Here is a 16,789-nt window from a genome sequence, read left to right on the forward strand (position 1 = left end):
CAGATCTGCCATAATGAATTAAACCAAAGTCTGTCTTAGCCTGTTATCCTCTCTCTAGCACAGCTGGAAATGGATACATGGGGAAGAATGTAAGTCTTGGGCAACCATTCCCTACTGCTTTCTCAATCTTCTACAATATGCAAATAATAAATTGTGTTAGCCAAAGGCAGATGAAGACAGTAGGTGAAAAAGTTGCGGTTGTTTGACTAAGGGGCTGTAGAAGGAAAATGGCAAAAAGGAAAGGAATAACCTGACTGTCATGTTTATTATTCATAAAGTAAAAAGAAAAAGGCTCAAGTTACCATGTCTTCATCCACTAACTTAAGTTATATATTTCATTTAACAGGATAAATATAATTCTTTGGAGATGCCATTGTAATTACCAGGGTCTTAGAGGAAAAGAGAAATAGCAGTTTATCAAAAAAGGGGATCATGTGGGGCATGTTCATAGTTGCCCATAAGAATAACCATTACATGACTTACTATATATCCCTCTGCTATGGCTTGTCTGAACTCTGTGTCAGACAGCTTCCTGTCTCATGCAGAATGCTATTTCTGATAAAGTAAGTATGCAAATATGGAACTGTGAAAACTGCTTTTTATAAGCAGTACTGTCTATATGACTGAATTTTTGCAGAGCGTAAAAAATGCTCAGAGACAACCAAATGCATTAATTTTAAAATATAAATGAGTGTGAACAGGCATGTGTTTTGTGTGGTATTTATCCATGCAACAATAATTAATATGCAGCTATGCCTGAGTAGTGACATACCATCATACCATTCCAAAAAAGGTGATCCATCTTTTGGATGTGTGTATCAAAGGAAGCATGGTTAATTTACATTCACCAGGCTCTTGCTGTAGCTTCTAGCAGTGTTTAAAACAGATAAATGAAAAATAAACCGTATTAGGAATGCTGGTTGCAAAATTCAGTTTCAGTGTAAGCAAGGGGAAGTGTTTAGTCCAGAAACTGTGGATATGATCTGTATTGCTATGAAAAAAATGTATTGTTTCCACTAAAAAGCTAAAAGATGAAGTGAATGTTAGCGTGCTGAAGCTCGTGAATTATACAGAAATGTCTTACATTATATAGATACTGGAAGAGAGAGTTATCTTTTGTAATTCTAGAATGTTATGGAGATCTTTTAAGGAGATGAGCAATTTAAAATGCTCTAAGATTTAATTTAGATAAGTGTAAAGTAATATGCTTAAGAAATTATTATTTAATGTAAATACAAATGACAATCACTTGTTTAAAGGATTTGCAAAGTAATAGTGTGTCAGAGATTGGATATGTTCCAAGGTGATGGTCTATAATGAAGTCTGTTTCTATCCTGATTTTTACATGCAGGCTGACAATAGGCACACATGGAAGCACAAACGCTCTCTTCCCTTCTCTGTGAGAACATGGGTAATAGTTGCTAACATACATGCAATTTCACTGCCATTCATGGCAGGTATATCTGTATTAGGAATATTAGTTTTTCTAAATATCGGGTCACCTGTATTTTATTTGCTTGCAGTATGTTGAAACTGGAGGTAAAGTAATAGCCATATTGCATAGATATAGGACAATATATTGCAAGGCAGGTATGATTAACAAAGTGGATTTAATGGGCTTTTAGTTGGTATGAATGCTGGTGAAATTTTCTGGTTCTAATGAGTCTAAGTTGTTGTAGCCTATATCCACCAGACTGTGAACAATTATCACACACTGCTTGCTCACCAGAGATTTGTATAGGTGTTTTTCCAAAAGTGATTAAATTTGTTTCGTATAGATCCTGCATAAGAGAAATACTTTGAGATGGTAATGAGGATATTTACAGCCACCTCTTTTCTCTGGCCTCAGTATACAGACCAGTCATTCTCACCTCATACAAGTCCATGGGACTTGACAAGATACATCTGTAGGTCCTGAGGGAAATGGTGGATGTACTGCCAAACCATTATCTGTCATATCTGAGAAGTGATGGCAGTCTGGTGAAGTTACTGCTGGCTGGAAAAGGGGAAAAATTATTCCCATTTTTAAAATGGAAAACAAGGAAGACCCAAGGAACTACAGGCCAGTCAGTCTCACCTTGGTCTCTGGCATGGACTAGATCCTCCTGGAAACTATGCTAAGGAGTATGGACCATAAGGCTGTGACTCGTGACAGCCAGCATGGCTTCACTAGGGGCAAACTGTGCCTGACAAATTTGGTGGCCTTCTGTGACAGGGCCACAGTGCTGGTGGATAAGGGAAGAATAACTGATGTCATCTACCTGGACTTGTGCAAGGCATTTAATACTGTCCCCTAGGGCATCCTTGTCTCTGAACTGGAGAGGCATGGATTTGACAGATGGACCACTCAGTGGATAAGGATTTGGCTGGATGATCTCATTCAGAGAGTTGTGGTCAATGGCCCAGTGTCCAAGTGGAGAGTGGTGATGAGTGATGTTTCCCAGGAGTCAGTACTGGGACCGGTCCTGTTCAACATTTTTGTTGGTGACATGGACAGTGGGACTGATGCACCCTCAGCAAGTCTGCCAATAACACCAAGCTGTGTGGTGCAGTGGACACGCTTTTTATAAGCATTCAATTAGATTTCAGGCAGACATTATCTCTTCATTATTGGAAGCTTTAAGATGAGAGGGCAGACCAGAGTGTTGCATAACAGTTCTTTGTTGGTTTCTGTTTGTTGATTTGGTTTTGGTTTTTGCCTTTTTTTTTTTTTTTTTTTTTGTTTTGTTTTGTTGTTGTTGTTATTTGTTTTGTGGCTTGTTTTTTCCCTGTAAAGGGAACTTAAATTTAGAAGTTTGGAAGACAAGCTGTCTTTATGAGTACAGGTATACAGGCACAGGATATCTTGACTTACTTCTGTGCATTGGGTTCTTTGTAGAGGCCAGAGAAATGGGGTCAGAAAGAATAGTAGCTAACATTGGAAATACTTTCTTATTTGTTCCTGTGAAGCAACATGGAAAAAAAGAAAAAAAGGGAAAAGGTAGATTCAGAAAAGGAGAAGGCTGAAGAAAGAGAAGGGTTGAAAAGTAGAAAAGACTGTGTGTATGTTCAAAGACACATTTTTAAGTAGAGGTAGGAAAAGCCCTGTTTGGTGTTTGTCAGCGAAACACTGAACTATACCTTGCTGAGTGCCCTGAAAGCAGATGGAGTTGTGCTAAAAATCAAGGCAGTGAAGGTCTACTGCAGCAGAGGGAACTTTTTTTTCTTTTTTTTTTTTTTGAGAGTTGAATTAATGGCTGGTGAGTCAGTTTCTTAGTAATTTCTATTAAACTTATTATGTGTAATTTTACTTTGCTTTACCTTAATAATCTGTATTGAAATTCCAGCGTTTCTGTGGTGTCATGGCACTACTGATTAAATGCCTTTTTATTTAGTATCAGTTTCAAAATGATTCTGTCACTGTGTTTATGAGTAATAGTTAGAGTTTTTTTCTTTAGCTCATTTGACTTGTTTCTCTTTTTGCTACTGTATTCTTGTATTTTTTTCTGTAAGGAAATGCAGTGCTTATAAGTGGCAGTTTGTAACCCTGTGATTAATTACATTAGTAATTTGCATATCCTTAAGATCAACTGAACAAAAAATTACTTCTAACCAGTCAGTAAAGCTCACTTTTTTCCCACACTGCTTTTATTTTTAGGAATGTTGTCTCTGCAATTTGAGAGGTGGGGCATTAAAGCAAACTACTGACAAGAAGTAAGTATAATATTGCTTGGGACTGTATGTGCTTGTTCTAAACTTTATTCCCAATCCATTCCCATGTAGAAAGTGTTTGTAAACCTAATTACTTGACAGTGTCCCTTTAAGCTGAATCATTGCAGAATTAAAATTACTCCTATTGAAATGTGCCACTGGCATTTTGTGAAATAGTTAGGTACTGAAATGTACATTTGTTTTAGTATTTGCATACACTAACTTGTTCCAAATATTATTCTGCTGGCCTTTGTATAAGATAGTAAATGAGAGCTCATTTGTCATTGTTTGCATAGGCAAGTCTTATCAAACAGTGAATTGTATTTTCTTCTGTGGTCCTAGAAATTTGTGATTACAGAATTTAATGCAATACCTTTAAACTTCTAGAAACAGTATATTTAATTAATAACTTTGAATAATATTGAAATAATTTTGTATTTTGAAGTGGTTTTTAATATACACTTCTATCATGCAGTGTCAAAAATAGTACTGGTGCTGATATCATGCTTTTAACAGCATCAGTATTTTTCTCTATATTTGGATAATAGAACACTATAGCAAGTAACCTGAACAGATAAAATGGAAAGTGCTGCAGCTTAATGTTTTTTCAACTCCAATAGTGCAACAGTCTTTATGCATTTTGAATCTTCTCATAATAAATTAAATTATTTTAGTAGCTTACCAATATCATGTAGATACCTTTCTTTAACCATTTGGAATGCAGTGGTAAGAGATGATCTAGCTGCAACATTCTTTTCCACTTACCAGGCAAAAAATTATTTATCAGTGTTTGCAATTGCTTGCATGACCCTTGTAAATCATTCAGTTAGGAGAAAGTTTTATGTGAAACTCGAACCTTCAGAAATCATTAATATTGTTAACCAATGCATGAAAATTGTCAGCTGCAGAGGTGTCATCTCAGTAGAATTTATCATGCCCTTTTCATATTTGCTGGTGGTAGATGGCATGTTGCATCTTTGAGAATACGTATGTCTTTTTTGTAAATCAATTAAAATGTTTTATAAATGTTTCAATGGATTTATTCACAGGAAAAAAAAAATCCACAGAGGTTTGCAGAAAGTTAGTTTCTCTGCATAACTATATCTAAAGTCTTTGGTTTTACATTATATATCTCTGTGGGTTACTGTTGCAGGTTTATGAAATGAGAGTTCTGTAAAAGTAGTTCTATTTTTGTTTTCCTGTTTCCATAACACCTTAGAGTGCTACACATTGTTGAGTCTTTCATCTATCTTTCAGCATTAAGTACCATTCCAGTTTTTGGAAGATTATGTTCCAATTATGTCTTTTTTTTCTCGAAGTGTAAAATCCAACATGTGCATTCCGTTCCCTCCTTCTTTCCCTCTCACATAATGATGAGAGATACAGGATAAGCATTACTTAGATTTAAAGCTAAGGAATCAATCAGCGGGTGTGTGTAACAATTGGCCCTTATGGAGAGCTGAGATTCTTTTCAGCAGAATACAGCAATTGTTTAGAGTCTGTTAGGTTGAGAGATGTCAGAGTATGAAGGTTTGGGTGAAGATTTATTGAAGAAGCATTTTATTTATAGCATTTCTGTACCATAAAGCTTGGATGGTAAGACGATGTAGTTTTGCAGATGGGCAGGCAGCAATGAAAAGGGTGCTAATAAAAGTTAAAAAAGTCTCAAAGCAAATTTTTTTCTGTAAGTTAAAACATAAACAATACTGTCACCATAATAAAATTACAGATCTACAAGCTTTATCTGCTTTTATTTGGGCTAAACTGTATAACTTGCTAATTGATATGTCATCTTTACGTACAGCTCTTATTTCACACTTAGGCCAATACAACTTCATTGTTACATGACAGCAGTTTATCTAGTCCCTGTCTGTATGTCATATTATATTTTTCCAGATATTTTTGTCAAAGATATGTTACTGAAATAGCATCAGTCTAGTGCAGGAAGGAGAAATTATTTCTGCTCTGTTGCATCACCAGCCTGCATTCATGTTAATCTGCTAAGATGGTCATATAATGTGTGTCTCTGGAAATCTACAGAAAGTAAAATGAGGCAAACATTCAGGGCGTAATGATACAAGATGTACAGTGAATGACAGGGAATAAGGCAAATAGGAGTCAAGGCGTGGAAATATTTCCCTTTCTTCAGATTTACTAGTTGTTGACCCCCAAAAAGATTTTAGAAGTAGTCTCAGAAGGCTACTCTTGATTAATGTCATTAGCTTCTCTCTTCGTATTATATGCACGCACTTGTTATAGGTGCTTCCACTGCTCAAGGAGATACACTTCGTGCTGGGAATTACAGTAAGAGCTTGATCGGTTTGCTGCTTCTACAAGCATATGTGTCTGTAAACAGAAGGTCTTGATAATATGCGTTGTTTTACTCTTCAATAGACTGTGATTGTGATCATATTTGTTGCCTAAGAAGTTACTCAGGTCTGAATAATGTTAATCCAAAATGCTGTAAGTGATAAAACTGCATGCGAGTCAAATAGTGTTGTCTTTACTTGTGCACGTGGATAGCACAGCTACGAAACCTTTGAAGTTAATAAATTGACCATGAAGGATGCTTAAAGAAATGTTGCAGTAAAACCCCAGTCTGAAATTATGTTTACATGAAGTGGTAGTGTTTAAGTTTTGTTAAATATGTTTCAAGGAAACTTAGGAGATCCTAGTAAGGAATGAACCAGAGATGGTTGCCTCAAAAAAACCCCGAACTAAAACCCCACACAGTAAGTAATAAAACACCTTAAACACTTGTATTTCTATAGGGTTTTTTTTTTTGGTGGTATTCTTGACTTGCCACTTTTCACAGGTGGGCACATGTAATATGTGCAGTTGCCATCCCAGAAGTCAGATTCGGTAATGTCACAGAGCGTACTCCGATAGACACTAGCAGAATACCTTTGCAAAGATTAAAATTGGTGAGTAGTATAATCATATATACTTCATATATTCTTTGCTATTAAGGTGTTCCATTATTTCAAATCTATTAAAAATTTGACTTGTGATAATTATTGCAAGGTACAAAGCAGTAAATATTTTTTAAGGTAAGGAATAAATAAGTGAGGTTTTATCAGGATGGGCATTTTTGACATACAATGGCAATTGATTAACACTGTTAAGAGCCTTCTGATATTTTATCAAAAGGAGTTTGAACCTGGCCTCCCCCAAAAAGAAGAATAACAAACTTGACCAGTGTCAGCTGTCAAAGTTTCAGTTTTGGAACTGTATTGGTGAGGAAAGCGTTGAAACCCAAACAGGCTGTGACTATCCCAAAGTCCATATTTGTGAGGTCTTTTTATTATGTATTTTTGCCTCAAGGAACTATTTATGAAGGTAGATGGATGTATGATCTGCTTGATACATGGTATCTCTACCATCTGTGGCTGAAAAATGCACAAAGCAGATCACACCTTATATTGGATGGAAAAAACTGTTTCCTGAGGAATTTCAGAAGCTGCTGGAAAACGTGAATAAAAGTGCATTAGCTACTAGCAGTTGCATCCTGTTTTACCTCTAGAATAACAGTGCCATTCAAGAAGGCTGATGTACACAAGCAGTGTAAATACTCTGCTACGTGCAATATATAAGACTATCCTCCTTGCTGTGTTACATGAGAATTACTTAATTTGTCAGTGTGAGTATCACTGTGATGTCTTCTGATAGAAAGTGACTTAGCGGGCCATTCAAAATATTAGGGAAAAGTTACCATCAGCTTTTTGGATCTGCCCCACACTATTTCCAAAGTGGTTCTTGGTCTGCCTAACCTTGTACTTGCTCATTTTGAACTGTTAATCTTTGCATTACATTTTCATTTAGTTATTGTGTGTGTGTGTGTGTGTGTGTGTGTGTTTTGTAGTTGTGTTTCTAAATGTGGAGTGCAAGTTTTGGTGGTTTGAATTGATAGCCTGCTCTTCAAATGACAATCCATCCTACATTTCTGTTCAAAGTTTTAACATTTGTTTTTTCACATCCTTTAAAAAACGTCCTTTAAAAAATGCTTGAATTATTTTAAATAATTGATTATGAAGGTATGGAGCCAAAATTTGTGAAGTTATATGATTTACAATTCCTAGGTCATTTCTGCTGAACATGAAGCAGTTACGTTAATCACTTTTTTATAACTGGGAGCTTTTTCTTCTATTCTTTCCTTCAGTGGATAGAAGATTGCTTATAATCCCTAGTGCTTTTTAAGTTCTTGAAGACTCCTTCAATATAAAATTACATTGAAGCACTAAAGATTGTATTAAGCTGTATATACTCTTTTGGTCTGCTGTGAGTCCCTGAATGTTTAGAAATATAGTACTTACTTTCCATAACACTGTTTTCTAAAGTAAAAGAGTTTGTATATTTGAATGGAGTGAATATTGTGAAGTAGGAACTCAGCTGAGTACAATAAAAATGTGAGAAAAGGTACTTTATAAGAGCCATAAATGTAGTATTGCTGCAGGTAGTGGACAGTCTTACTGTGAGGAAAGGAAGCAGTTTAATCCTGGTTTGGCTTATTAAACCTCATTTTTCCAAGAATTAGTTTCTGACATTGAATTTATAATGAAATAGCTAGGCTTGTACTAATTTAAGGAAAGTAGGCAGTTTGACCATTTTGAAAGGCTCTATAATGTTTTAATGTCAAAAGACCAGTAAAATGGTGCTCCTTAGATAAAGGAGCTTTTTCTCTTAAAAATGAGAAGTCTGTCTGCTTTCAAATTCTGGCTTTTGTGGCAAATAAGTTGCTGTATCTGATGGTTTTCCTCTGTTCTGTTTCACAGTGAATATCCTAGCTAAACTAAGTCTCCTGAATAACATTGTGATATTCTGTATTAAAAGAAATATTGAAAGAATAGCTATCAGATGGAATTGCATGGATGCTGCATATTTTATCTAAAGCCCTGTGTATTAGATGCTTTTTGTAAATTATTTCTCGTTCCCTGAAACTTGGGGTTCCTACTTTGCTAAGGAGATTGCTGTCAATATCCTTGTATATACATGCCACATCATTCTGAAATTAAGTGTGATCCTTATATTAGTCTTGAGTCTTGATACTACAGAATAACAATTGTGCTCTCATACTGACTGACAATGGGTTCTCTGCCTCAGGGGAACCCCAGGAGTTATATACAAATTAACTCTGCTCTCTTTCTAGGAATTACGGTGCCTTCTTCCCCTCAGTTGGCCCCACTTGCATTCTTATAGAATCATAGAATCAGCTAGGTTGGAAAAGACCTTTAAGATCATAAAGTCCAACCATTACCTCAGGACTGCAAAGACCACCACTGAACCATGTCATTAAGGGCCCAGTACCCTCATCAGATATGTGCTCTAGGCCTTTCACCAGCTTTTTGAAGCTTCATTATCTTTCATTTGTCTCTGTTATTATATACTCCATACTTTGGAATGGACAGCTGATACTGTGTGTCCTGCTGTTAACTTCTTTGACATACCGAGTGTTTCACACTTTGATGTTAGTGCTAGGAATCTGTGAGCTATTGATTTGGGCCAGTTTTCCCATTGGAAATTGTAGGAATCGACAATTCTGTTCTTCAGCAGCAATTTCCTGCTTCACAGCTGTCCTATTTGTTAGGTTAAGGATATCTTTGTTCATCAGTCTCCATAATTCAGAGTCACAGAGTGTTCACTGTGTAAGCAAAGGCAAGTTTTTTACATTCTTTGTTGATACTGAGCCTTCGTAAGCAATGATTTTTAATAAAAAACACATTTTGGGGCCTCTCTTTATAATGCGTTTTATATTAAAGCGTGGGATAGCTAATAAATATGAGGTGCCTTACTATGCCATCCCTCCTGTAAAAATTGGGTTGAGATGAGTTTTGTTGATTTTTTTTTTAATTTTTTTTTTTTTAAATGAGAAGAAAACAATGAAAAACAAATATAAAAGGATAGATTACATTCTACATAAAGCCATACCAGAACTAGATCTTACAATGCAGGACCAATTAATTCTAGTCATTTTGAATCTTTCTTTTTATATGCCCTCCCTCCCACTACCCCTTCTTTCCTCCTTCCTTCGCTTCACGTCCCTCTCTCTGAAATAGTAAGAAACCAATATAAGCAGAACACGTACTGTTTTTGAGATCTGTAGAGGCTGAGCTGACATTTTCTTTAATGTAGCATCTACAAAGGAATATCAAAAAAAAAAGAAGTATTTTATTTTTTACAAATTAAATAACATCTGTGCAAACATGAGCATATTGGTAGGCTGTTTTTTATAGCTTAACTAGCATGTATACTGATTGCTGTTAAATAGTTTTAATTCACTACAAATTTTGGGTTGAAATCAGTGTGTTTCCTGTCAATCTTACATTATTCCTGTCTTCTTCCATTATTAAATATTCAGTATATATTCATTCCTTCCAGAATCAATGCGTGTATTATGCCTACAGTAGCTCATAGCTTTAGAATGATACTGTGCAACTGCTTCACATCTGTAAGTTACTGGATTATTACAGAATGCCAAAATGTTTTCGTATTTCCCAAACTTTTTCCAACGGGTTACGTGTACACCCGTGATATTGATAGACAGCACACTTTTCATGTGAAAGCAAAAGGCCTCCCAGGCAACTTCAATGTATAGAGTATCCCACAAAGATGCTGGAACATACAGTTTCTCAACTTTACCTCTCTGTGACTGTACCTTTTCTCTTTTATTTGAAACTTATGTGACTGGGAAGATGAGATTGTCCTGGTCTCTTTTGTCAGGGAGTCAGGCTTTCTTCCTTTATTTTAGACTCATCTTGGATAGTCACATCCATCAGATACTTTTGAGTTCCAGTACCCATGTGGAATGACAATCTGTGATTAGGAAACAAGTATGTTGAATTCAGATGTTTATGCACAGGCTCTGACATTAAGTGGCTGGAGAGATACACCTTACTGTATCACACATTTTAAAACAATATTTTACATAAACTACAGTATGCTGGCTGCTTTGCAGACACTTAGTTCAGATGATCTCCAAGTTTAACATGACATGAACAAACATAAAAAAGATGGGAAGTACACAAATGCTGGCTTAAATACTGTTTAGTCACAGTGAAAATGTTAGAGAAGATAAAAAGCAGGCAAAGTTGTAAAGAAGTGATGGTGTCGAGGGGGGACACATGAAAGTTGTCCAAACGTATATGCAGAATTTCAGCTGGTGACAATTTGAAATGTGTGTGATGTGAAGGAAAGTTTATGTCATTATGAGTGTGGCGCCAGCTTCCATCCCAACACAGTTTAACTAAGCAACTAACAATTTCCCAAAAACAGTTAGGTTTCTAGCTGAGTTTAACCTTATTAGTTTTATTTTTACCTTGTTCTGTATGTCCTTAAGTCTTCCAGGAGAAACCTGGGAGTCAACAGCTTTTGAAAACCTGTTTACCTTGACTGTTTCTATGTGTGAGGTTTTCAATCGTAGAAAAGAGACTGCGGGTTCCTGTGTGTGTACAAGTCAATGATAAAACTTGATTTTACTTTGGGAAGGGAAAAGCTTTTCTCCAGGTGCCTAGGCAGTCTCTGCTTTCAAAAGAGTTTAATTACTCAGCTCTAATTATAAATATGAAATATAGCTGCATGAAAAAGTCTCTGGAGGTGGAAAACTCAGACTGACCTCTCAAACATGAACTCAGCCTTTAAAAGAAAGAATAAGTACTCTCTTGTCTGTCATTTTATTTTAATAAAATATAGGACTTAAAAATAGAATTAAGTAAAAACACTTACTGTTATACGGCCAAGGAATCCAAGCCAACAAGAGTGTTGAGCCTAGTGTCATTTACCCTTGTGAGACATGTAACTTAAAATGAGCAGTAGACATTGTAAATGTTTAAATGTTTCATCTGTTACAAAAGAAACATTTCAATAGAATCATTAGCATCTGTTCCTAATCCTAGATATTTAAGATTGCAACTTTAAATTGTATTTTGAATAGAATACATATCAACACAATAGCAAAATATATTATCTGCTTGTGATATTTGTTTTAAAATGCTTGGGCATTTGATTGTCTTTACAGGCAGACACTGCAATGCTGTACTGAAACGTACATAAGATGCCTTTGTTTCTTTATCTGTAGAGTTTCCTATTATTTTTACATTTGAAATCCTATTTCTCCAACAAAATAGAGGTAGAAAATGAGTTTTGGAATAGCTGAAGTTGCCCTGAAGCTTTTGATGACCTCAAATTTGTATTTGACAAGTGAACCGAGTATAAGCACAAGTGTACTCCGAGTGAGGAACATTATTTTGAAAAGAAATCTACACTGTGATGATGACTGATCTACAAGCCTTTCAGTATCTGGCTGAAGCCATAAAGTTCTTTTTAGAAGCCTATACACTTTAAAATTTGCACCTGAAGGCAAATAATAGTGAGCTTGAAAGCCGAAAGATTATAGTATTGAAAGGTACATCAATTCTGAAAATACAGAGGTTTCTCTGTGGTATGCCACTGAAGAATGGAATCGAAGCAAAAAATGTGTATAAGCTTTTAAAAGAATGAACATATATTGTCCTGCCTGTCATTCTATTTTAATGATATATGAAACCTAAAAAAAGGATTAAAGACATATGAGGACACTGTTCATCTTCTGTGTTCTAATTTGTAGTGAAATTCATTTGTTAAACTACAGTGGGGTAGCAGAACTATTATTGCAGCTGTGTTTGCGAAACAATAAAAAAACACTTGCAGGGATGTATACGAGTGTTGATATGCATTTCTGGTAATACAAAGCAGTATTGTTTACTTTTCAATATTTACAAAACGTTGCTGGAAGGGCATCTGGGAAAATCACTACACCATACATACATTCACACATTAACTCATTGCATTCATTCACAGGCAATGGGAGCAAAATAGACAGAAATCTTGAGACATTTAAAAATATTTCCAAATAATTTTAAAATTGTTAATGAAATAGTTTAAATAGCACACTATACAAAAGTGTGCCACATAAATTGAAAATTATGCCATAGTTCATACTGCAATATATAATTCATTAAAAATGTAGTGACTCGTTGCAGTCATGTATCAAATATAGTTTAGTGTACGTGCTTCAGTCAGCTTTCATAAGATTTTTAATAAGTATATTAGAAGAATGTACACTGCTGGCTAAATAGTACTTACTGTCAGAATAATTTACTACAATGAGCAGATCCTATTGCAAACTGTCAAATTTGTATCTTGCAGCAGTACCATACTACCAAGTCTTATGAGAAATACAGAAAACATTAGGTATGCGTGACTATAAATAACGTCCGAAGGCATGGACATATTGTAAGAATGAAAGCAGTGTTTAAAATGTTAAGTAGTGCTCTTTATTTCTTTTTACTTTCAGAGAGGATTTTATGTGCAAGAAAATGGATTTTTCCTATAAAAATCCTTTGAAATTTTTTAAAGATTGGAGTGAATAATAGCCCATAATAAGATGTGTTGGTCTGATAGGATCAGGTCTATGTTTTGAAGTTCATCTCTGTCTATACAATATGTGTTTGCATATAGGTGAGAAATCTCTTGTCCATAAAATGCGTATTTGTGTGTAGCTGAGATAATGTATGTGGTTTTTTTGTGTCCACACGCAATGGACAATAATGCAACAAGTGCATGAGAAAGGTAACTCACATGTTAAACAGGTAGATGTCCAGAGGTGAATGTCATTGGAGAGCTAAATTAAATACTGAGTTTTGAATTGAATAATAAGTTTGAGAGTGAAGAATCATATCATTTCATAGGTAATATTCTACATTGTGAAGCATGGAATAACCCCCTGAGCTGTAATAATTTGATGACAGGAGAGGAGCAACTAATTGGCAGGAGGATCATGTTATCTAAGTGGATTTACTTTGCATCAGTAAAAAAAAATATTAATTATAATATTCTAAATCTTTTAAAATTATGAAACTTCTGAATTTATTTACCTTTATTTTGGCTTACATTTATTGAAATCTCCTGATAAAGCTTTCAAGAAGAGCTTATATGCTTTAAAGATCAGAGCCCACTTCCAGCTATGATTTAAGTATTTGTGGACAGTAATGCTTTTCATCAAAATGAGCAAAAGTTCTTGTGATTGTATTTCATAGCAGAACTCAATTTTTTACTGTTATTCATTTGAAAGGTGTTCTAATTGGATCAGTAAAGTAGCAGATCCTATCAGGATCTCGTTCCGTTGTTATTGATCTGAACTTTGCACATATTTAATTCTGGATAAGTCACTTTATGCCTTAGCTTACCTTTCTGTTTGTCGATACTGGTGTCACTAGTTGCTGAGAAAAATATTGTCTGAAACCTGTGTAAGATTTTGCCAGTACAATGTCGCTAAGTGTTACTTTATGTCTCCAGGAATATTAATAATGGGTGCTGGTGGACATTGGATTTATTTATGAGTTAACATTTAGATTGCAAGTTTGTTGATACTTAATTTTCTGTTTTAGTTGCATATAAAGTTTTTCTGTAGAAAGACATTTGATTTAGAAAACAATAAATCATATTGAAACAAATGAGAATTTAAATGGCCAGGAAAGGGACAGAAACATGTCTGCTGATGTAAGTGTAGTAGCTAGCAAGGATTACATATGTCAAGTGTATGCAAAATTAAGTAATTTTTTAGAAAACTGGGGGAAAGAAAACTGACACCAGGATTGTATCTGTGAGAAAAGAATTTGGAGACATCATAATGTAGGAGAGCCTGTCTCTAATCACCCATACACAAGGTATAGAGGCAGTTTTATAATTGGTTTTGTTGTTGCTTGTGTTGTTTTTATAGTGGCTGTATACACCTCAAGCCAACATATTTTAAAACCTGAGTTTAAAAAAGAAAAGATTTATTCCGTAGTCTCATATAATTTCTGTGTCAAGGGAAAGCTATTTTGGCAACTTGGCTTGGCAACTACATCATTCAGTTCCCTCAGGACCCTGGGATGCACCTCATTGGGTCCCATGGATTTGATGTGTTCAGGTTCCTCAGATGGTCTTGAACCTGATCTGATCTTACAGTGGGAGGGACTTCATTCCCCTAGTCCTTGCCTTGGGAGACATGGGAAAAGTGATTACCAGTGGAAACTGGGGCAAAAAAAGTTACTCAGTACTTCATCACATGTTGATTGTCACTTGTTCTTTCTCATTTATTGTGGGGGTGTACATTTTCTTTAATCTTCCTTTTCTGACCAACATATCTGTAGAATATGTTCTTATTATTCTTTGTGTCCCTTGCCAAATTGAGTTCCAGCTGTGCCTTAGCTTTCTTCATCCCATTCCTACACAACCAGGCAGCACCCCTCTGTTCTTCCCAGGACACATATCCCTGGTTCCACTGCCTGTGCATATCTATCTTATGTTTTAATTTGACCAAAATGTCCTGAGTCATTCCAGTGTCCTGCACTCCTTGCCTGATTGCTTACACATGGGAATTGAGAGCTCTTGTGCTCCAGGAAAAATGTGCTTAAAGAGCTGCCAGCTCCTTCATCCCTGAGGGCAGTTTCCCTGGGAGCCCCTGTCCTTTATTCCCTAAACAACTGGAAGTTCACTCTCCTAAAATTCAGGGTCTTGGCCTTACTCTTCACCTGGCCAGTATCCCTTGAGATTCTGAATTCCATCAGGGCATGATCATTCCAGCCTGGGCTGTCTCCACGCTTGACCTCTCCAATTAGTTCATCTGGTTTGGTAAGCAACAGGTCCAGTAATGCTGCTCTTTTGCTTGGGTCATATGTCACCTGCATTAAGTTGTTATCCTCGATGCTGTTATCCAAGTGTCCTGGACTGCTTACAGCTTGCTGAGCTGCTTTCCCAGCAGATGTCAGGGTGACTGAAGTCCTGCAGCCTACGAGCGTGGTGTTTCCTGCAGTTGAAGCAAGAACACTTCATCAGCAGGGTCCTCTTGATTAGGTGGCAAGTCGTAAGCACCAGCCATGAGGCTTTCTTTCTTGGTTTGGCCCCTGGTGTTCACCCACAAGCTTTCAACCTGTTCACTGCTGTTTTTCAAAGACAACACTCTGCAATCAATCCATTTTTTATTTTTTTTTTTTTTACGTTAAAGGCAATTCCTCCACTTCTTCCTTGCCTGTCCCTTCAGAACAGTTTATAGCCATTGATTGCAGCTCTCCAGTCCTGTAATTTGTCCCACCAAGTTTCAGTGATAGCGATTAGATCAGCTTTCCAGCTGTGCAGTCACTTCCTACTCTTTCTGCTTACTTGCTTACTTAAGCTACGTGGTGTCTTAAAGATTGCGTGTGTTTTAGGGATAGAATGATGAGTAATTGCTAAATTAATTATTTGGACATAATTGGAAATAGTTGGAAACTCAGTTCCATGAGAATGATTAGCTTTCAGAGGTTAAGTTTGGATTTCTAGTACTTTAAGCCACTTTTTTCCTGTCATTTTCTCATTTAAAGTTATGTGCCACAAGGCATTTTTGTGGTGATTCTTGGAATGTTGTTGTCAGAGCTGTTCCCTGAAGTGAAAAAAGCCCAATTCAGGTTATAAGCTTAAGAACCTGTCTACCAGGTTCCTGTTAGTTGTCCTTTACGATGCTGGCTGCTATTTATTTTGGCAATAATATTTGTAAGGAGCTGCTGGAGAAAGTAGTAAGTTGAGTTAAGCATCAAATTCTGGGGATTTGAAGTAACTCAAGTTAATGTTCATTTTAAAGAGCAAGAAATGATTGCTGAACTGGTGCCAGGGATTGCCTTTTTCCAGGATTTGAAGTAGCTCTCTGTGAGCTTTCTTTACATGCAGTTTCCAAAAAAATGTATAACTTATCTCTTTTAGATAAGTTTTATTACTGGAAAAATGGCACATTCATTTAGAGACTAGTGATTTGTCCTCCCTTGGTTTACAGTGGGGTGCTTTTAAGAGTCACTTATTTCATCCTGCTGTTTTGTTTTGCATCTCATTGTTATCAGAAGAAGGTATGGTCTCTTAAATAGCCACAGCTTGAACTATAGATGAGTGAAATTACCCCAAACGACAGAGAACATTTTGTCTCTGGAGGATTGGCTTATTTTCTGCTATATACATAATGGTGTGAGATCATTTGCTAGGCACATCCAGTATGTTTAACTGTGTGGTCTTCAGGAACAGATGTATGTTGTTTTCATTACCAGCAAGCATTACA

The 16,789-nt window shown here is 36.0% G+C and overlaps 1 protein-coding gene across 1 annotated transcript in view; it reads left to right on the forward strand.

Moving 5' to 3' along the window:
• LOC104410236 (lysine-specific demethylase 4C-like) overlaps positions 1-6,614 on the forward strand; it is a gene marked incomplete at its 3' end in the record, with an annotated part of 48,487 nt that extends 41,873 nt beyond the window's left edge. Inside the window, exons 9-10 of the mRNA XM_010020343.1 lie at positions 3,638-3,693; positions 6,506-6,614. Of these exons, the coding sequence (XP_010018645.1) occupies positions 3,638-3,693; positions 6,506-6,614 (165 nt within the window). The remainder of the gene's footprint in view (positions 1-3,637; positions 3,694-6,505) is intronic.
• Between the last annotated feature and the right edge of the window lie 10,175 nt (positions 6,615-16,789).

This window comes from Nestor notabilis, unplaced genomic scaffold (assembly GCF_000696875.1).
Source record: "Nestor notabilis isolate BGI_N333 unplaced genomic scaffold, ASM69687v1 scaffold2318, whole genome shotgun sequence".
NCBI lineage: Eukaryota > Metazoa > Chordata > Aves > Psittaciformes > Psittacidae > Nestor > Nestor notabilis.